At 42.0% G+C, this 23,081-nt stretch overlaps 1 protein-coding gene and 1 long non-coding RNA gene across 8 annotated transcripts in view; one reads left to right on the top strand and one right to left on the bottom strand.

The window, feature by feature from the left end:
• LOC119566089 overlaps nt 1-14,322 on the bottom strand; it is a 32,890-nt gene extending 18,568 nt beyond the window's left edge. The window contains exon 1 of the long non-coding RNA XR_006290355.1: nt 5,152-14,322. This is a non-coding gene — a long non-coding RNA (uncharacterized LOC119566089). The remainder of the gene's footprint in view (nt 1-5,151) is intronic.
• The window catches only part of LEF1 (lymphoid enhancer binding factor 1), a 99,401-nt gene extending 83,118 nt beyond the window's left edge, over nt 1-16,283 (top strand). For all 7 annotated transcript variants that reach the window (XM_037897019.2, XM_037897017.2, XM_037897020.2 and 4 more), the window contains one exon: nt 15,194-16,283. In XM_037897019.2, coding sequence (XP_037752947.1) covers nt 15,194-15,273 — 80 coding nt within the window. In that variant the 3' untranslated portion in view covers nt 15,274-16,283. The remainder of the gene's footprint in view (nt 1-15,193) is intronic.
• The last annotated feature ends 6,798 nt before the right edge of the window (nt 16,284-23,081 follow it).

Genomic DNA, 23,081 nt, shown 5'->3' with positions numbered 1-23,081 from the left:
CATTTTTCAAACAGACCATACCTCACTGACTAGCTGCAAGTCTGCCTGTGAAGCACAAGGATGGCTTTATTAAGCAACGTAAACCCTTCCAGCCAGCACGCCACACAAAATTCATAAAGGGCAGGTTAGAGTTGTGCTTTATAGCACTGCAATTAACTTGTTGCTGGTTGGCTGGGTGTACTGGTTTGCTTTTTCTCATAGTCTTTCTTTAATTGAAAATGATTCATAAACACTAATGAAAAGCAAGGTATAAGAAAATAGACTATATTTCAGCTATTAAGAATTTTTCTCCCATAATGATTGGCTAAGTCTCAAAGTGATTAAAAAAAAAATCTCTTCTCCATCTCACTCTCCTAAGGTAGATCACTATTAATTTACACAATGGATATCCACTAAAGGCATCTGGTATGCTTATCAGTATAGACTGTACCCAGTGGTGAACTGGAGCCGGTTCACTAGAACTGGTTGTTAAATTTAGAAGCCCTTTTTAGAACGCCCCCCCTCCCCGGCTTCCTGCGAATCAGTTGTTCACGTGGGAAGCCGGGGCGGGCTGAGAAGCAGGGAGGCAGAGGTGGGGGGGGGCGGCACAAGGAGGGCCGTGCCCGCGCTGCAGCAGGTAACCCGGGGGGAGGGGGGGCGTAGGGGAACCGCTCCCCGCCCCAGCTCACCTCGGCCTGAGCGGGAAGCCACCGCCTGCTTCTCAGCCCTCCCATGCTTCCTGCCAAACAGCTGATTCGCGGGAAGCCGGAGGAGAGGGCAGAGAAGCCGAGCGGGGCAGCGTGTTCAGTGGAGGAGGCGGAGCGGAGGTGAGGTGAGCTGGGGGCGGGGCAGGGAGCTGCCGGTGAGTGCTCTGCACCCACCAAATTTTCCCCATGGGTGCTCCAGCCCTGCTCCCCCCCAGCTACGCTCCCCTGCCCCTAGGAGCCAGAGAGACCTGCCGGATGCTTCCTGGGAGCTGCTCCAGGTAAGCATCTCCGGGACTCCCCACCTCAGCCCCCGGCAGGTCCCTCTGGCTCTTAGGGGTGGGCACCCACTACCATGGCCCACAAGACCCTCCTGCCCGGTTCTGGGGGCAGTCAGGGGACAGGGGAAGGGTTGGATGGGGCAGAAGTCCCGGGGGGTGGGGGTGGGCAACAACCTCCTCATGGGGTGAGGAGGGAACCTGTTAAGATTTTGGCAGCTCATCACTGACTGTACCACAGCAGAATTTTTGTTTCTCTATCTTTGTGCTGGAAGGACGTTCAGCTTCCTCCTCTGTAAGGAGATCCATTTTTAGAGGACACTGAGTCAGCTGAAATATTTCATTTTCACAATCTAATTAGCCCAGATTGTACCTACAAAAGTCCTCAAGTGTTTCAGGCACCATAACAAGGTTAAATACTAATATGGACAGGTCCTACAGAGCAGTGACTCACCAGCCAGCATGCCCTCTCATGGCTGGGCTTGGCAGGATCGCCTCCTCTGTCACCCCCTCCTTACAGCCTCTTTGGCTCTGCAGCAGTCTGCTGCTTCTCAGGCTCGGCCCTCTGAGTTCAATGACCTTATGTCAGGTTTTTGGCCCCTAAACCTGAGTCCAGTAGTCCTTCCACTTTCTTGTCTCAGGGCTTCCGGTAGTCTTTATATCTTGCATCAGGGGGTTTCACACCACCTTCCTAAGTTTTGGGAGGGGAACCCAGATCCCCCCAACCCCTCTGGATTCTGGTCCTAAGACATAGTAGTGAAAAGCCAACGTCTGCTCCCTCCAACTCCCTGCTGTTCCTATGTTGGTCTGTTCCTAGGCCCTCTTGCCCAGCTCCTTTCTGGCTCTGGTAGTGAGCAATACTGCCCAGAGCTTTTTCCCCAGGAGATCTGGTTCTTTTATCCACCCCTGTAGTTTCTTAGTCTCTCTCCTGACCAATTCAGAGCTCTTTTCTCAGGAGAGAACTCCAGGGCCTACTCTCCTGGGCTTCTTTCCCCTTGTGCCCTGAAACCTTCTCTTTATATTCGCCACGAAGCTCCTCCCCTACATATTAGCCTTACTTGAGCCTGACATGGCTTGTAGTTGCTAATTGAGCTCACCAATGCCCCTTAACCCTTTCATTGCCAGTGTGGAGTATGAGCCACATTCCAGGTCCCTTCTTTCTCTCTCTCCTCCTGAAAAACTTCTTGCTACAGAAAGAGAATGCATGTAGCTACTGAATCTTCTGTTATTTGTTTCCATGGCTGACTTCATGCTTTGAAAGTAGCCAGTAAAACTATTATCTACTGAATGTACAGCTGCTTGTGCTCTACCAGAGGAATACAAGCTAAGCTACTCTACTATTTCCTTTGTGTTATATGCCACTCAGAATGCAACTCACTACCCTTCTGCATGTTATGCTGTCATGTTGTTCAGTCTAAAGTGGGTTGTGTTGAAGAGCTATTTGTTGTTTTCAATAGTGAAATCTGAGGGGTGCTGTTTTGTCGAAATGAATAGAGTGGAGGAAAATATACAAGTAAATGTAGGGTTGGATGTTTTGCCTTTTATGCAAAATTTCAGAAAATCTGACCCGGACTCCTTTCTATAATAAACTTGACTTTTTATTAGAGTCTGCACAGCAAATATTGCTCGGAAGTCAGATTTCTCAGAAGTAAAAGTGAATGCCTTAAGTATTAGACTCAGCAGCTCCTTCCTAGCAGTCTCTAAATACAGGTTTTATTGAGTACTGTGCTAAAACACACGCTCTGTAACATGCATAAAAACAGGCTCATTCTTTGTCAGAAACTCCTCTGCAAGCAAGTCCTGTTGCTTATTCACCTGAAATCCTCTTCTCTGAGACCTCACTATTATTTGTAGAGGTGATTTATATAGTGAAAAGCTCATGAGGAACGAGAAGCAGGAACAGATTGATGCCTAAACAGCAAAGATCATATCCCTAATGATAAAACAGAAAAAGGAGCCTCTAGTAAATATTGTCAATTGTATTGAAATTGAAAATACTTAGGAAGGGTCATTTTTTGCGGATTATATGCATGTAGATCATGTGGAACTTGTCTACTTTTATTATGCAGGTATACCAGGTAGGATGGTTCTTGTTGTTTTCATGGAATCATTTGCTCAATAAGAGAACAATGGTGGCCCAAGTATTAAAATTGGGAGATACAAACCATTATACTTCAGTATGTGACTAAATATCCTGCTTGGCTCAACTTTTATCTCCTTGACGAATTTAATAAAGATGTCAGGTACATGGTTTAATCTTGGGCTTTAGAGTTATGATAAAACTGATCTTTTGACTTACTATCATCACAGGTCCAAATTTAAACCCTTTCTGAATTCTTGTAGATGGGCAAAATACTTAAGTGGTTAAAATCTGTTAACGTGTAGGACTTATCAAACTTCAATATATTCCATTCTAGATAAAACAGTTAAACCTCTTGAATATTGGGACATTTTTCATTTTTTCTTGGATTGCTTTGATTCTCAGAACGGATGCTCTGCCTCAAGTGAATTATTTGTGTTTGGAATATTTTTGTGAACTCTGTAGATAACAAAGAGAATGTTCTTACAAGCTGAAATAGAAGTGGATGAATGTGTTGCAAGTGTTTGTGTTTTTTTTTCCCTACCTGGCGTGGGAAGTATTATAATACCTGTCTCTCTATCCTCAAGCAGTTTGTAACATGGAATTTGAGAATGGTAGGTATCTTTTTCTCCATTGGAGCTGAGCTGTCTTGTTTGTTCCTTGCAGATAGCTTTTTTTGAATGACGCTTGTTGATACAGTGATTCTGTGTGTGATTATAAGGGCAGTGCAAATGTGCTCCAGTGAGAAATACGAATGGGCAGATTGATTCAGAAAACATAAGTCCACCAAACTTAAGACTGGACAACGTTTACTTTGAAGGCTAGGATAGGTGTCCTTTCCAAACCCAGTCCAGGGTATAGTTTGCCTACAATAGGCATCAGTGTCCTTAATGTACTACAAAGCCCACAATAGGGCTGTTGCAGTTTGTCCTGGCCAGACATTTGTGAAATCTGTCTCTGGGACTTCCAAATGCATCATCATCACTCATCCCCAAGGGAGTGCCCTTAAAACGAGATTCACTAAAGGGTCTGAGAACTGAAGATCTCAGGGAAGCAGAAAGTGCTAAATTGGCACACCACACACCATCTCTACAAATGTAGGGAGTCCACTGGAGGTCAGAGGGCAAGTGGTCAGGGCTCTGAGGATAGTTGGGAGAGGGAGCAAAGAGAGAGAATCCTTAGGTCTAAGCAGGGGAGATAAGCCTGAGATTTCTGTACTAAGGGGAGTGTAGTTGAAAGAAGGATGAGACGGGGGAGGGGTTACATTCAAAGAGAGATGAGTTAAGGCAGTGGTTCTCAGTCAGGGGTACATCAACTCATCTAGATATTCGCCTAGTTTTACAACAGCCTACATAAAAAGCACTAGCAAAGTCAATACTAACTGAAATTTCATATAAGACTTGTTTATACGGCTCTATATATGATACACTCAAATGTAAGTATAATATTTATATTACAATTGATTTATAATTATGGTAAAAATGAGTCAGCAATTTTTCAGTAATAGTGTGCTGTGGCACCTTTTTGTATTTTTGTATCTGATTTGTAAGCAAGTAGTTTTGCTGAAGCTTTGAATTTGAAGACGGATCAGATTTCTGAAAGGGGTACAGTAGTCTGGAAAGGTTGAGAGCCACTGAGTTAAGGTATATGGAAAGGTGTGCCCACACGTGTTTGAGTGTATCCAAGTTAAGCCAGGGCCTCAAACTTTTTGCTCATCCATCATTTAATGAGAACTAATTGCTTTACGAGTTGCTCACCTCTCCACGTGTGAATACCAGTAAACTTGTTACTGCTCCACTGTTGGTGATTTAAAGTTAGTTTTCATTTGAAACCCTGCTTCATGCTGATCTGTCTGCTGCATGAGACTTGGAGACTGGATTCTGACTAAGCTTAATAAAGTTGTTTGAAAATGGCATGCTGCAATGCTGAGCTCAGTGCCTGGCCTTCCAGTGTTTGGAAACTACTCTGTGATCCTCAAATGCATATGGCAGATTTGAAAGCATTACAGAATGGTCTCCAAATGTATTTTTGTGGTGGTGGTTTTAAACAGATATTGTCTATTTGTTGGGAAAATGCTTTTTCTAGAATAAATCTTAAGGTTACAACTTACCAATGGTAAAAGTTGCATTTTTGGTGGAGAGGGTGGCTTCAGATCAATGAATTGATAATGAAAACATCTTTCTTGAGGGGGCAGGTGAGACAGCTTGTATACTCTGAATGCAAGCATCCTTCGCAAACCCATAAATGGGAGCAACTTCTGTGCAGAAAGTGGAGATTTCAGATTCCTTTATTGAATTTTTATTTTAACAGAATCAAAAAAGCTGCTTTTTCTCATTATGAACTGAGAATAACTACTAAATTGCTGGAAAGGTGCAACTAAAAAACAAACTTACAAAAAACCTACTCTAGATTGTTACACTGAAATGTGGAAATATTTAACTTGACATGTACAAGAACTGCGACTGGCATATCACTTAATGATTTGCACCCTGCCATTTGTCAAGTTCTCCACTAGTTAAGGAGTGATAAAATAATTAGGAATAAAGCTGGGAGAATTAAATATCCTTATTTGCAGCTTTCAACAATTTGGTAGGACTAGCATTTAGTTCAGCAGCACTCTCAAACATGAGGACAAAACCTGAATAATTTTTATTTACAATCAAAACATATTAAAGAGGCTTATTTTGATTTTGTGTGTGTGTGTGTGAAGCTTAAGTGGAAGATGAATTATTTTACATTTAAGTATCCATTCCCTTACAGGAATATTGGAACAAAATGCAATTAAAAAAGGGGATGACATTTTGAATAGTGGGTAACTAACGAATCCAAAACAAGAAAATTTATTTCTAAATAGTAGTGGAAATGAGTGAGACGATGACAAGAATAATGTAAACTAGATCAAACCTACTTCCATAAATAATACAATACATGGAAAAGAACTTGGTCAGATAGTTTCCTGGCCGATGTCATGTAGAAACATAAAGATGAAGTACACATCTTATCGCTTGTGTGGTAAAGCTCTTTAAATTGCTGTTAGATGAGCAAAAAAATAAAAGCAATCCAGTGACAGATTGGAGAGCTCAGTAAGTAGAGATCCTGTAGGTGTGGAGAACATAAAAAATGTGACCCTGGATGTGTTAATGTGTCAGGAGTTGTGGGGGGTGGTTATTTACTTTACTTTAATGCTTATAAATTTCCTTTGTGGCTCACAGTGGTGTTCTAGTAAAGTGTGTTTGGATACAGGCAAGGTGGCTGGCAGCAGAAGTATTTTTGAGGTGTAAACATTGTGACCCTGGCAGAGAAGCAAGAGAGAGGTGTTCACTCTAGTATGGCTTATCAATACCCTAAACTATAATGGTGAAAATAATTACCCGCCACTTTCCCTTAAACATGGCAATATGACTACAACAGTGAATCTAATTCTAAGTCTTAAGTGACCAGCAAAGTGCGTGGTTTCCTCTGATGCTTTATGATGTATAAAGCTTATTTACATTTTTAAAAAAATCTGTTCTCACATGAGAAATTAGGTCTTGTCTACCCTGGAAGCTCTCTGTTGGCTGGAGAACTAGGGTAATGATGAGAATATCATGTGTTGAGTGAGAACCAGGCCACTGAGCAGAAGATAATTTGTCAAGCTATTTAAAATGTTTTTGTTGAAACAGGTGTTAATATCAGGGACTAACATTTTGGAAATAGGTATCTTTTGTTGAAGCTTCAAAGAATGTGTAAAAGCACATATGGACTTAACGTATACAGCAGGTCTGCCAGAAAACCCAGGGGAGATCAGATTTGATAGTGACATTTCTAAGGTGAAAGACAAACAAATAAGTCTCCTCCCTTCAGGTGTTCATACATGAAGAAGAAACAAAAAAGACAAACATTTTTTTCAAAAAAAAAAAAAAAAAATTGTCCTATTCAGGTTACACGTAGAGAATACGGTGACACCTGTTGGGAGAGATGAGGAATAGAGCATTCTTCTACTTATCTACTACAAATGCCAAAAGATAACAGAATAACCCTATTAAGTTTTTGTGCCATGTCTCCATCTGTTACCTAGGGCATAGTGTGTGGTTTGTTGCTTTTGATTTTTAAGGGACCAGTAGCAGGTGAATCTAGGGTGAACACATACATTTTCTAACCTTTTTCTTTATAAATTTAAGGTCAAAGTGATTCCATGGATTTAAACTATTAAGTTGATTGGCATTGAAATCCCAACTTGCAATATTTGCAACCCACATACTCTGCTACAAGAGCTAGAAAGTGAAATCAGATGAGCTATACACAAGTGAAACTGACTTGTCCCTTTTCATACTCCAAACTTATGAAGTCCAAAAAGTAAGTAAATCAGTGTTGACTAATTAGAACCAACATTTTTAATTAATAAAACAAAACCCTATTTCAAAGGAAATTTCTGTGAGGCAGGGGTTGTTTTACAAGATCTTGAAATTTTATAATGATCCCCTCCATAGACAATATTAAAACAAACAAAAACTTTTAAGGTGTTATTGGAATGAGGGGGGAATGGGAAACTTTTGCTCTAATTTTGACCTTTGGGAAGGAGGAGGGGAGGCTGCTGATAGTCCACCTCCACACCTGCTCAAAATTGCATGGTTTAGTGAATTTAGCACCAGACAGGTAACTGAAGTTCTGAGTAGAGCCTTGTGTAGAGGATGGAAATCGTTTCATAAAATATTTTAAGATTTCAAAATCTAGATTAATTTCAAATGAGAAGGAAACCTGAAAATTTCAGAATTCTCCTTTACAAAAGTTATAAGTAGTTTCAAAATCAAAATATTTTGTCCTAAAAATGTTCAAAACATCCTGTTTTGACCTTCAGAATTTTTTCTTTTTTTCCCTCCTGAAATGAAATTTTGGCAAAATGAAGCAAATCATGAAGCGTTTCAGTTTCAATGGAACTGAATATTCCAACAGAATATGGTTCCATTGATGTTTCTCTGACCAGCTCTAGTCCTGAGTTTTATTCCCCTCTACCACTGGCTGGCATTTTATAGTACTTTGCACTTAGGAAACACTCTAACATTATGTAGTAAAGTAAACATGAAAACAACCATCTTACAGATAAGCAACCTGAGGCTCAGAGGTTTTGACTTGGCAAAGTGACTTCTGCCAATTGTTAACTGAACCAGTCTCCTGAGCCTGATCTGGTACTTAAACAACTAGCTCTCAATGCCCCCCAGACAAGTCTATTTATTTAATCTTTGATCCTCTCCCCAGTTTAAAGTCTTTGACCCATGAGCAAAAATCTGAAGGTGTGCAGGGTTAAGGCTTCCACAGCTATACATATAGGTAGGGCCCTACCAAATTCATGGTCCATTTTGATCAATTTCATGGCCAGAGGGCTTTAAAATTAGTCATTTTCAGATGTTTACATCTGAAAGCTCACAATATTGTAACTGAGAGTCCCGATACAAAAAGAAGTCGGCGGGTTGCAAAGCTGTTGTGACGAGGGGAGGGGTAGGTGGGTGGGGGTGTGTGTGTGTGTGACGGGATTGCCACCCTCAGGTTGCAAAGCTGTTGTGACGAGGGGAGGGGTGGGTGGGTGTGTGTGTGTGATGGGATTGCCACCCTCACTTCTGCACTACCTTCAGAGTTGAGCTTTGACAGCAGCAGCCATGCAGCTTCCTGAAGTCAGGGGAGGTTTCTGGACGTGGGTCTGATCTCCCCTGTGCTGCTGGGAGCACCCCAGCCAGGGGGCTCCTAGCTGCTAGTCCTGGCCTGGATGGGGAAGGACAGGACGACCTCTTCCCCTGCATGGATCTGCTGATGTAGATTCGTCTGTGCTATTATGTGAGCAGGTCCATTTACTTTTTCTGAGTCTGCTTCCTCATTATAAAAATAGGGATAATGTTTATGAAATCTGCTCTCATTTAGGTGGAATTAGAATTCTTGACACTGATTCCCAGCATATGCTTTTGGAAAGCACAGCCTCCCTCAGTATATTCAAAGGTCAGAAGGTAGAATTTTAGTGCAAAAATAGCTCCAGGTTCCATTGTGGAAAAATTTGCACTCACTTGAAAGTTGATGAAAGCTTTTTGTTAAAATAGTTGTGATATGTTTTTTCTTGCAAATTTATCCCCTCTTGAGGAGGAGTTGTTGTTGTTTGTTAGAATTGGAGACAGATGTTTATTGCTATTTGCCTTATGTACCTACTCCACTTGAGATTACAACAGAGATAAGGTTTTTGTTTGTTTGTAGCAGTTGGTGGTTGTTAGGAAATGATGATTGAGCCTTTGGAATCCCTGGTGCTGGGATAGTGAGTTCTTTGCATTGCTACTTTGCACTGGAAACTGTGGACTTGGGAAAGAGGGAGTTAATGGAACTATGTAAAAACAGATGGCTGTAACATCGGAGAGATATTTGTTCCAATATAAAATTTCTGAATTAACTCATTCATGAGCATAGGCTGAATTTTGAGGTTGGTTCTTCAAATCAGTGTTAAAAGTCGAACCAAAAACTGTACTTGCTATAGCTTAAATGACAGGTTACAGAGTAGCAGCCGTGTTAGTCTGTATCCACAAAAAGAAAAGGAGTGCTTGTGGCACCTTAGAGACTAACAAATTCATTTGAGCATAAGCTTTCGTGAGCTACAGCTCACTTCATCGGATGCATGCAGTGGAAAAAAATATGTATAGCTTAAATGTGATTTACAAGGAAAAAAGTTTTTGCCATTTTTTGCTTCTTTTTTATCTGAAGAAATTTTTACTTGATTTACTTTTAAAGTATCAAGAATATCCAGTTTTCCCTGTTATTGCAAGCTACTTTCTTGGAACATAAGAGAATTGAAGGGAATCTTTCCTCCTGACACTGTCAGGTGCTTGAGTTAATGTTGTGAGTTACAAAATTTGAAACCTTGACTAAATTTCCCTCTCCTCTCAATTGTGCAGGTTTTACTTCCTTGATACTTGTGATATTATACTCTTTCTTCTATCAGACCAAATCTTTCAGCAGGAATAGTGTAGACACGAACTGAATTTCTAATGTGTAAAATAAAGCAACCTCCCCACCTCTTCTGAAAGGTTTATTCCTTCAAATGTTCATTATACATCATAAAGAAGCAAAAAGGGCACAAACCCATTTTTCCTCCCTTGCAGGTCTTAATATACTGATCATTCTTCTCTCAAAGAAGCTGCTGGAGTCTTGGCTGCCTAGAGGTAACCTGAAGTTTTTACTATAAACTACACAGTTCCTTGTCTGAAATGGAAAGAACAGGTCCAGAGTTTCCAGTATCATCCCTTCAAACACTGTAACAGTGATAGTTTGAGGGTCATCTTCAGGCTCTCTAGAATGCCTTTAACAAAATCTGCTGCTGGTTCTACTCCACCAGTGGGAGGGAGCCCTAGGGCTTTAGGTAGCCACTGGCACTTTAAGCCCTGTCATTAACCCTGCTGTGGAGTAGGTTTGACTCATTTCATATAAAACAGCAGCAGATGCTGCTGCATCAGCATCACGCTAGTAATCCCACTGTAACTACCAGCAATGGAGCCGAACTGGTGCTAGCATGGATGAAGAAACTAAGAATTTCCTGGGTAGATAAGGCCTCTGTGTGTGTGTGTGTAACTTTAAATGCTTCAGTCTAAGAATGTACTAGTGGCTTTTTTTTTCTTCTGTTTACTTGTGTCTTTAATATTGAGAAACAGTAGCAATAAGTTGGGCCTTTAGCCGTAGTTCTGCAAACTCCAAAAGAAAATAACATATTTGGATTTCTAATTAGTTTTGCTCAGGACATAGTTTGACATGTCATTCAAAACTCACTAATAAAAAGCAGGTTTTGTAATTGAAATCCTCCCCCCCCCCCCCCCCACCCTACCCTTCCTTCCACTGCCCCACACCAAAGTGCTGTGGAAAAACCAGGCAAATACAGCCCATTTTAAAGCACATTTGTTCTCAAATAGCCTTTTCCAGAGGGCTAGTAGTTCTCCCTTTTATCCACCACTTCTTGTAAGGCTATTTACATACCCCGCTTCCAATAACTGGTCTGAATTGGATGAATCTCTGTAATCCCCATCATCCTCCCTAAACTTTGTTTAATCATGAAGATGAGTAACTTTATTTTGTAACGTTCTGTGAGATGAAGCTGATAAGGCCTCCAGGGACTAGGATTCATTCCATTTCATTGCAAAGAGTAGGGAGGAAAAAGGTGCAAAACTTTGGTCACTCTTTTTTTGGAAAGCAAAAATCATTTGTTTTTTCACCAACAGCCAATTGTGAATCATAAGTCTGGGGTTGCTAGTTGCTGAAGTTCAGCTTTATCAAAATCTAAGAGCTTTTTATGTTTGATTTTATTTCCATTGAAGTTACTTATTCCAAAGACAGAGAGGGGTGTGTATGTTTTCTGCAGTCTGATGTACAGTGCAAATGGCAGGCTGTGGCTCAGGCTCAAGACTTCACATATGTAAAATGTGACTTGCAGCACTTTCTTTGAAGCCTAACCACAGCCAGGGAACTGTAATTGCAGTCTTTGATTGCGCCGACTTCACTTGTGGATTGGGCTTTGCTGGGGCATGCCTGGCTTGGACAGACTTCAGCTGCAGCCCCCCAGTGAAGTCTCAGATGTGGGAAGTCTTCAGTCTCCTTAGCACATGCCTGTGGTTTCTTGAAAAGAATCCTGATTTGACCTGTTTTATATCTTTAAGGCAACTCCATAGTTCAGGTTTTTTTAAAGGTACTGTTTGGTCTATCAGCAGTAGAAGTTACTTTCAAGTCCATAGCCTTAAAAAACAGGCAGCTATGGAAAACCATATCCTAGCCCTCATTTTCAGGGTAACTACTGTGTAATTTTCTGTAGTATTACCCTGGAAACAATAACTTTAGGCCTCCTTTTTAATACCCCCTTGTACAATTGGAATCACGTAAGCAGCCTCCTTTTATTGGTGGGGGAAAAAGGAATAAGGAGAGGTTATGAAAATGTGAGCCAGGAATTGCTACGATTGTACTTTGACTCAGAAAGTAAAGGTCCCAGTTTAAAAATGTAAGGCCAGAGCAAGGCCGTGGTCATTATTTTAACCTCATGACTTCAAAGACGGCTTGCTGGTAAGGGAAGGGGGAGGAGGTAGGGAATCATCTCAACAGAAGAGCATTTCATTTCCTTCAGTGAAGTAGACATTGGTGGCTGCTAATGGGGAGTAGTTCTGAATCCCAGCACTTGTATCAGACTGCTGTGAACTACTGGCCTGGCGCCTCAAGGCCATTCCTCAACAGGAAGCTGAATGTTTTCATGTAAGACTGAGAGGAAAACCTTCCCAGGAAGAGCAACCTGGACCAAACCTTTGAAAACCTGGGATGAAAAGGCACAAAGTAAATATAAATCTGCAGGGTGCTCTCACCAGTGTTCCTCTGCTGTTTGCTTGGCCTCTTTCGTGCTCCTTGGAAAGGTAGAGCCCTTCATAACTCTTTGATCCCCATATGTTATGGAGCAATGTGCTACTTAAAAAAAAAAATGCAGGAAACTGAAGAGGCTTTTTTTAGTTGGGGCTTGGGATGGTTTTCCAAGGAAATAGGAACTGAATTAGTCAATACAGACTGCGTCCGTTGAAACAGCTGTTTCTTTGCAAAGGGCACAACAGCTTTACTTGCTGTTTTTGTGGCTAGGAAGCACAGCACCAAGTGGAAAATTTCCCTTATTCAGCTAAGCAGGGAGGAGGGTGAAACAGAATGTGTCAGCTCTCCCTCAAATTACAGATCTGAATGGATTTAGCAGCAGGATTTGCATTTTCATTCTAGTGCAGTTCTGCTTTTCTGAAGCAGCCTTGTTTACTCCGTGTCTGTCAGCCTTCACCTTTTCTCTTCCATCAAAATAATGGTTCTTAGTGGACTCTATTTTGATAATTTAACTTACTGGTTGGGATTTAGGACCTGATCCTGCACCCACTAAAGTAAAGAAACGTCTTGATTTCAGTGTGTGTTTGGATTTGGTCCCTAGAGAGCTTTAGCTTGTGTAATTGCTGAGTTAAAGTAATAAGTTAACCACTGTCTAACCAATAGCCAAGATGCACTGCACAAACACCTTCTATAATGAGACTTCAATTTAAACTGCTGGCAGGAATGTACTTCGCATTTTCCAGTCTGGCACATCGGATAAATATTTGCACCCTAAGTTTAGTAGGCTTTAGTTACAGCTCTGATGACATGATAGAGCCATTCAGCAATATGATTCTTTAACCTGATGTCTCATTTGACATATTATAATAAACTAACAGCATTCCTGACCCTTGGAATAATGTGTACACTTAACCCATTTGTTTGCTTGAAAAGGGTTTACCATCTCTTGGCTTACCTCATCCACAGTGATATACTATCTCGTTTGTTAAATCACTACCACCTTTTCTTTAGTGTTTGTAATTCTCCCCCCTTCCCCCCAAATGACTGGAGATGTTAAGGGACCACAGAAGGTGAAGTGGCCAGTTAACTGCTTATGCTAAACCATGTGTTTCACCTTTTATTTAGCAGAGACACTGAGTACCTTTTCCCAGACCCCATACAGCAGCTCTGTGTAAACTCCAAAGCTTCTTTCTCTCTCCATGAGAAGTTTGTCAAATAAGGTATCACCTCTTCTCATGGACAGCTGAAGAAATCTTTGGTTTATCTATGAAGTCTGTGCCTGATATAACTTCCAGTAATTTAAAAAGCTCTTCTAATGAGAAAGTTTAAGTCACTGGCAGTTGTGCAGTAACTGAAGGGTTACAGTTCAAGTAGATGTTGATGGCATAACAGCAACACTGAGATCACCATTGAAGATTGATCTTTATGCTGAAAATACCTGATTCACCATCTAGCACTGTGGCATGACTCACTAGACAAGCACTGGGAGGAGCTATGTTATAATCCTGCTGTCTGGGTCAGGAGGGCATGGGTGACTGTTGAACCAGCAGTTACATAGGTCTCTGTTTGAAAGGGGTAGCTGTTAGTCTTTATAGGTCCCTGTATTACCTCAACCTGGCTAACTATCAGGATTGTTTATCTCTGGACAGGGAATGAGCAGTACTTAAGGCTTGCACTGCTGACCTTCTGCATGCCACAATATTAGCCATTCCTAAAATCCTTACAAACTCTGTTGTCAGATAATTGAGCCCTGTGGTCTCTGACTGACCTACAAGCCATCCCCTAGCTGATAGGACAACTTGTTCTCTGTTTCACACTATGGCAGGGGTTCAGAGGACACTGCTAAGCAGCCTCCCATCTGGCCTTCCCCCTAGTTGCTTAAAAAAAAGACACAATTTCTTTGTTTCTAAGGCTATGTCTACACTGGCAACTGAATGACAAAACTTATGTCAACCCCTCCCCCACCCCAAAAGACAAAAGTTGTGTCGCAGCAAGTGCTAGTGTGAACAGCGCACTGTCAGCAGGAGAGCTGCTGAACAGCCACTACCCTGTGTGACTTTTAGTGGCACAGCTGTGGCAACACAGCCATGTTGCTAAAAGTTGTGTAGTGTAGACATAGCCTAAAGAGAGTAGGGAGTGAGGCACCAACCAAGCTGGAGTTCTAATTGATGCCTACTATTGTCGTAATGAGATGTGAGGCTGTCTAATTCTCTAACAAACTTCTAGGTCAATTGTTGCAAGGAAATAAAGCCCCTCACAAAAGGGAATTACTTCTCTAAAGCTAGGTCTACACTGGCACTTTCGTTGCTCAGGGGTGTGAAAACACCCCCCCCCCTCACCTCACGACAAGTTTTGATGGAAAGCACTTCACTGGCAGGAGCTGCGCTCCCATGGAGGAAGCTGCTGCCCCTTGGTGAAGGTGGTTTATTTTGTTACCAGGAGAGCTCTCTTCTGGTGATACAGCCACGCCGTTGTAAGGTACACAGTGTTAGACATCACCTAACACTTTTTGACTTCCCCATTCTAGAGCTATGGGGACCTTAAATGTTAATAACGCAAAATAATCTGGTGAACATATAAAACAAGAGCTCTGAACATTCTACCTGGCTTCCAACATGAGCCAAAGCACTGCTAGAAACTCAGGTTATTCCCAAAGCACTCCCCTAGTGCAGCTGGTCCATGAGATTACTGTGACCATCATCATAGGCTTCCCCAGAGGAAGACAGATTAAGGTGTATTTGTTCAGAGGGCTCCTTGAAGATTGCTTCAAGGAAATTGGTTTTGGTTGACACTTTTCTCCTCTCCCTCTGTAGGTGGGAAAAGAAGTGCTTTCTCAACATGCAAAGTAAAGGCAGCGACGCCGGGACCCCTTCTGGAGATGGAAGCTTGTTAAAACCCCAGGTGTGTCCTTCATCTGTACAGACCACCCCCAGGGTCTTTCTAGGAGGTCGAATTCACCATGATGTCACTGCTAAAGACACTGAATCATAAAGACAATCACTGCCAAAACCCTTCACTACCGCAGGACCCCAACCCTGAATTATAAAAAGGAACAAATGAGCATTTCAGAACTCCCAGGTCAGCAGAACATCTTTCATCTTCTCCTTGCACTCCTAAGCCTCTCTCTCCATACTGAGTCGGCAACAGGTAGGTCAGCTGTCTCTGCCTGCTTCAGCCAACTGAATAACGTAGACTAACAACTACCCCCATATAGCACATTGAAGAATGGAATTCATCTGGTAGAGGAAGACGCTCACCCTTTTTTTATTTAATGGTGCAAAAGGATCAATTTTCTTTTAGCTTTAAGAAACTTGAATGCTTTTATATTTTAACTTTTTAGTTTCTAATGTCACTGGTGTATATTTTACTAGCTGTGAGCTTTTAAATAAGCTTCAAGTATCTTGATTTTTTTTAAGGGTTTTTTTTTTCTGCCCGAGGAAAAAACCTGTATGGAAAATGTGGCTTTTTGTTAAACTATTTGTAACAAATAGTGGCCTCTCAGTCTATGTAATAGAGTGTCCTAGAGAACTAAATAAATGTAACATCACAGTCAGCTGGTCAGTAGGCATGTCACTCCTGTTTCATTTACACTCTATAAACATAAGCAATACATCCAGTAAATTCAACTGCAGTGAGTTCTCACCCCTTTCCCTCCTCCTTGTAAAAACAAAAAAAGCCGAGCACTTGAATTTACTTCACTTGTTCTGTATTTGTATCTGTTTGTTAGCCTGTTAGTGGGATTTTATGCCAGTTACTGAAATGAGCATCGATGTACCCATTTTTAAAATAGTAAGGCACAGCCTTTGCCAAAAATACTGTCAACTGTATTTTTTTTGTCATTCCAGTTTGAGTTAATGTGCTGAGCATTTGTTTTTTTAATAAAAGCTTTGTAATAAAACATCACTTGTCTGGTTAAGAGTGATTACATGATCTAGCATGAGCCATCTCTAGTTTAAAAGGACTGCAGAATTCTTAGGATTGTTCTAGCTGAATCCATATTTTGGGACTTACAGATCTTCAGCTCAACATCCCTTTTATGGGTAACATGATTCTTTTACTCACCCACCTGCATTTCTAAGGGTCTTGGAAAAGATAGGATTTTTTTTAATGCACCTGAAACCACCTGTCCTCATAATCTCATCCTGGAAATGAGGAAGAGGTGGAGCTGGCTCTTCCTCAGACATCTGACCTAAAGGGCCCTCACTCTTTTTCTCAGTTTCCTACTGAGAGGTACTGAATGGTCAGCGTTAGCCTTGCAAGTTAGAGGCACATATTCCATTCTTACTGTTGTGTCCAAAAACTTACCTACAAGCAAGGGTCCTTTCCTGAGTCACCGCTCTCCCAAATAGTTCCCCATCCTGTGTTACCTTGCATTTAACTACATTAAATACATGCTGTTCAAGTGAGCCCAGTTTACCAGGTGATAGTTCTATATAGAACTGACTTGTCTTCATCACTACACTAATTTTTGTGATCTGCAAACTTTACCAACAATGAATTTTCTCTTCCAGATCACTGACACTTAATAGCACTAGGTCAAGAACAAATACCTAAGGGACCTCAGTAGAACTTCCTCTGCTTCTGTTTACATCCATGAGGACTTACACCGTAGTTTGAACTCTGCCTGTGCTTTTAACAGTGTGCTACCCTACAAAATTTCAGCCTCAAACTGAAAACTCTGTTAATATAGCTAAATACAAGGTCACACTTACAGGATGGGGAGACTATATTTGATCTAATGCCTCTCACCAAATGCTATTAGGGAAAAGAGAAGCAACATCTCTGGAAAGTAAATTTAAGAAAGGGCTTAAAGTGAAAAAAATAATTTGTTTGAATTTCAACTTGGGCAGATCATTTAACTTGTTTCAGTTCCTCACCAGGTCCCAAGCTCAGGGATTTTGAGAGGAACTGAGATGATGTGGTAATGGTCATACTAGAGTAAGTCACAGGGAGATGGATTAGAGGGCAGACTGGGTAAAACAGGCAAAGCTGCATGATACATGTAAGCTATCACACAGCTATTGCTACCCCCATGAGATTATAGAAACAAATGGATGACATGCAATGCATTAGTCACCCAGCTGGGAGGGACCTTCAACTCTGCTTTATGCTGACAGTTGGCGGGGTAGAATGATTCTTTCTTGTGGTTTGGAAGTGAGACAGCTCCCAGTGGTGACAACTCAGTGAGTAGTAACTTAAGCAGCAGTCTGGGTCTCTTAGGGCAGGGGTTCTCAACCTTTTTCATTCTGAGGCCCCCCAAAATGCTATAAAAACTCCACAGCCCACAATGCCAGCCCTGGCTTTTATAAGCAGAAAACCAGTTGTGGCACGTAAGGGCGAGCAGTGCATTTGCCAAGGCCCCCCACAAAGTTAAAATGCTCAGGCTTTGGCTTCAGCCCCAGTGAGTTTAACAGTGGCCCTGGTTGAGAACCGCTGTTTTATGGAATAAGGTACAAATTAGTGCATGTGAAATATTCAATCCATATCTACTACTGCTTATTATAATATTAGGACTTCCACTTCCTGTATGCAAGGTATATTTAGGAATACTAGGGCTAACACCATTTCACTGGGAAGCAGTTAGTAGTTTTGTCAGGCATCTTGATAGCAGCAACACTGTGTTTTTGCTTTTGGGGGCTTAAGACATATAACAGTATGTACACTACAGACCAGCCCCCCACAGCCTTCCCTTGGCTCTGTTTACACCCTTTTGCACTTAACCTCTTACCAGATCTTCTCTAAACACTTGCACATGTTAACTGTTGGGGAAAGAGTAGATCGGTGTAATTTAATCAAACACCAAGCTTAATTAGTTATTCTAAAATATGAGCATCCACACACTAGTCTCTCTCTCCCAGGGAAACCTACCACCCTCAGAAACATCTGTCTAATATCAAAGAAACAATCACTTGGTACAATCAATCTCTCTTAATAAACCTCCAATTCTTGAGCAAATTAGCAGAAGCTTGTCACAGGACTCACTTCAAACTCCACGTTGTTCTGAAGCGATCTGACTCAAGGTTCACTTGGTGGAATGTTTCATTTAATTCATTTCATGAGAGATGGTGTTTAGGCAACATTTACACCTATGAAATATTTAACATCCAAACACTAGCTTTGGTTTTCAACTCCTGAAGCTCACAGGCTGACCCACATACTCTGACAGTACACAATTCATATTAAAATCTAGAAACCATTTGGCTGAAAAACAAACAAATAAATCCAGTGGCAGTAGTGGGACAGTTCAGTATTCTTTCTGCCCTAAGGGCCCTGCTGTTACTGCTACTGGCTGAAGTGACTAATTAGCTGCATCAGTAGGCATTTATTTGTTCCTAGAGCGTCTGAGCAGGCCAGCAAAGAAAACATTAAGAGGGAATTCTGTTCCATTTTCTTTTATGCACTGAGATATCTAAGGGAGACCTGCGCTTTCCCAATAGCTCTTGGTGGGGAACTTGTTGAAAACTTTTCTTGCTTATCTAAGATTAGGCTCCCAGATAAATCTTTTAGGCACATTTGAAAATCTCAGCCTTAGGGCCAGTTTTGAGAAGACTTTAGCCACCAAGGGGGACTCTGGCTCACTCTTGCAACAGTTAGGCACCTTCCTTCTCCATGGAATCCAAAGAACCCAGCAAGCTGAGGGGGAACTACCTAAACTAGCCAGGAGTGAAATGGGAAGTGCCTATCTCCTACTCAGCCCTTTCTCACTAATATGGAGGTGATGGTTAGCAGCAGGGTGGTTTTATTTTTATTTATTACCATCAGCCCTATAGTTAGAGCGCTCACCTGGGATGTGGGAGACCAGGGTTCAAATCTTCACTCTGCCCGATTTAGATGAGGTACTTGAACCTACCTCCCAGAAGAATCAAGAGAGCAGGCACCAGAACAGACAGTAGCTGTACAATGGCTTGATGAAGTTTACAGACTAGATGTGGACATGCTTGATTGAAAGCGTGCTATTGCATGTCAAGAGGAAGAAGGGCTAGTGGACATGATGCTCTCTTAATGGGAGCATTATGTTACCTATACCACCCCTGCCTTCATCACAGCAGCCAAATCTCACTGGTCAGTGCAGACTCAGAAATCCATTTTAATTGTATGTGCAGTTGAGCAAGTTTCTGCTGTACTGTATACATGTTTACTAAATCAATTATGCTAACTTACAGGGACAAAGCATAAAGGGGGGTTTTAGTTGGTGTTAATTCCCCATATACATGTACCAGCTGTGTATTGCAGACCAACCTTCACAAAAGCAGGCTTCCAACCTTTTTCCCACAACTCAGCAGAGCTGCTTGCTGGTGAAAGTGGTTAATCTGCAAACCTTTCAATGCTGGAGCTAAGGCCCCCAGTGGGAGGTCAGGTTACCAGTGACAAACGTTTTGCATTCTTTTGAATGGTGTGTCTACTATAAGGGTTTGTCCACTTATGGAAAACCACCCTAGAAGTGATTGCTGGCAGAAATGTAGGACCAGAATAGCTCAAGCTGTTACTAGGCAGCAGAGAAATGCACCAACAAAATAGTATCAGAGACTAGAATAGGAAAAATCCTATTGTCTGGCAGTCTGGAACAGCCAACACCACAGTCAGGATATGTGCAGTTACTTATGGCTTGATCCACAAAGGGACTTAGGCACGACTGAGATCCTCAATCTGCTTAGCTGCCACCTAACCCTGAAGGCAATTAAATGCCCTTGGCACCTATGTTTGTGCCAGAAGGCATGCTCAAAAGTCACCTAAGGCCCAGCGGGATTCTTATACTAGGCATTCTCTTGCTTATCTAGCCTGCCAGACCTGATCCAAGGGCCATGCTTAGAGAGCACAGATAACCCACCCAAGAGAGCCAAGGTGATCAGATCAGGAAGACAGTGTAATATGTGTATATCTGCACCAGAAAAACCAAAAGCCTGGTGCTCAGTGCACTCACCATGATTATGGGAGAGCCAAGTTCCAGCCAGGCAGAGCAGGGATTTGAAAAAATGTCTTCCACATCCCAGGTGAGTGATCTAACCACTGGACTGTGACTCCCACTCCATTATAGCCAAATCTCTCTCTCATTTTTCTCAGGAAAGGACTGACCTGGCATAGGTGCCTAACTCCAGAAGAGGGTTCACAGCTGCGAATCCTGAGCAGCAACAGGTGCCTCCCTTCAGCCCAAAAATTAGGCACTCAACTATCTTTGAGGGGTGGAACCTAAACCCTCCGCTGCCTTTCTCAGGAAACACTCCACTCATCTTGCGGACTTCTGAGAATCCCTCTTAGGCCTCAATTCTTCCCACACCATGCATGGGGATCCTGCATGTCTAACTGGGCAGCAGGGCCCTCAGCATTGCAACACCCAAGTCCCTTTGTGGATTTAGCCCTTAGTGCCTGCTAAGCTGCTGCCCTGTATTTAAATATCCTCCTGCACTCTGCCCAACCTGCAGCATCTGAACCAAGGCTGAAAACCAAACCTGACTTCCTGCTTCCTTTTTATTATAAACATCACCACGTGCAGAAGAAATACATGAGTTAGCCACCTGGAATAGCACTTTACTATTAAGTTACTTATCCATCAGGAGCACCTACAGGCCAGAGTGGAGTCCCATTTGCACTAGACCATGTACAAACACACAGGAAGTCTCCGTCCCTTGCCCCAAAGTACTTGCACTAGAATTTAAAACAAAATGCAAAAACTGACAAACTAGAAACTAACACAAAGGGGTAGGAATGGGACAAAAACGCACACAACTATAACACAAGCACAGAGCTGCTCTACAGAAACACAACTGGATGGTGAATTACCATAAATAGCAGCAATCCCATTGCTCTGCACTGGTTCACTGCCAGGACTTATGTAGATTTCCTGACCCAGATCAACACAGGGACCTCCACATGCACCAACAGGAATGTATGGTGTATATGCAGTCTCCTGAAGTACAGTGCAAGATACAACTCCCCTTCATCTTTGCAGGGACAGTTTCTAACATGCTACTGGCAAGTGGCTTTTGCCAGTTCTGAGAATGGAAAAAGCATGTTATGTCATCTGACATTTTTTTAGCTGAGGGTTTTAAACATTTGAAATCAGCATCAGGGATACATCAAAATGAACACTTGTTTGAAGAGCACTAGTCTAAATGAGACAGAAAAAAAATCCTAGCTCCTTGATACTCCAAGTATCCAAGAGAGTAGGAAGACTGCATTTAAGAGATTGTAATTGCAGTTTAGTTCTCCGGCAAGAATGGGAATAATTCATCATATAAAAGCTAGCAGATGCCCTTCAAAGAGCAACAGCACAAACAGTACAGAGATTTCTAACTGTGGTCAATTCCCTCCCCCCTTTTTTTTTAAAGGAATGGTGGAATCCCACCATGTGGAAGCTGCTACTACAACACCACACATCCTAAAGGAGAGGAACACAGGTAAAAAGGCTTTGTCTTAGACTAGTTGTTTTTACCACTTTCCATAACAAGACTCCCCAGAGGCCCCTCTCCCATCTAGCTGGGATCTACCCATATTAGCAATATGGGAAGGGAAGAGAAGAGTAGTTGCAACCCCACACTGCCAGCTCTCATGATACAGGAAATTTTCTTAAAGCTCCTGGACGCAGGCAATTACCTGAGAATCTCAGCATTCATTTAAAAGGAGAGTAAGTTTCCAGCTTGATGGTTGTAGAGAAAAGCTTGAAAATGTGACCAGAGTGCACACTAAAGGCTCAGAAACCACGTTAATGAAACAAGCATTTATCATTTAAAAAAAAAAATCACCTCATGATTTTCAAGCCAACATCATGATTTTTTGAGGCCAGACTCATGATTGTTGAATGTTTGGGGCTTGTGGTACTGAGTCCCTGACACCTGGTTGTGTCTCACAGGTTAAGGGCCCCTGCCCTAACTATTGCAGTAGCCCCATTTGTGTCACAATTCTCTGACATTTTAGAAAACAAAAATCTAGTTTAAAACGACATTTGCATTTTAGCTCCAAAACCACTAGGTCAAACACTTTTTGGGAGAGACACAAGGGGCAATCAGTCTAAGGGATAAAAGGGTTACCTTTTTCAAGTAGCTTCATTTGGCCGCACCATCAAACTTTCCTCCTGGCATACAAAATACAACAGAGATTCTGAAGCTGTGGTCAGTGGAGAGCTGCTAGGTCACATGGTGATGAATTCACATTTCCAGCTGCCAAAAGTGCATCTAAAAACAGCTACAATACATGTAATTGTTTTTGTAATATTGTTTTTTCATCTAAACCACTGCTACAGCTACCACAGAGATGTTCTGTGATTGCCAATGGAAAAAGGTGGTACATAGGACAACGTGTTCTCAAATGTCATCTACACCATTTAAAAAACAACTACATATAGGCCCATCCTAGATTCAATTAAATATCCATATCTAGCTACTGTCCTCACTATCTAGGGAGGAAAATATCTACCACAGTGTGATGGGGTGTACATTCCACACTGGGCCTGCAAGAGGTGAATTGGGCCAAGTGGCCTCAATCAGTCAATTGGGCTGCAATCTGGGAGAATTAAGCATGGGTGGAAAGCTCTAATTAAGGGAAGCTCACCTGTGTGGGAACAGGCAGAGCTTATAGAAAGACAGCAAACTGCAGGGAGGTAAGTCTGCAGTCATTCCTTGGGAGGAAGTGGGTATATAGAGACAAAAAGCTCCCTGAAAGGAGGGAGCTGAGAAGCTGGCAAATCCAGAGCAGCGGGGAGGGCCA

The sequence above is a fragment of the Chelonia mydas genome, chromosome 4 (assembly GCF_015237465.2).
Source record: "Chelonia mydas isolate rCheMyd1 chromosome 4, rCheMyd1.pri.v2, whole genome shotgun sequence".
In the NCBI taxonomy this organism is placed as follows: domain Eukaryota; kingdom Metazoa; phylum Chordata; order Testudines; family Cheloniidae; genus Chelonia; species Chelonia mydas.
This window is presented reverse-complemented; position numbering and strand designations above follow the sequence as displayed.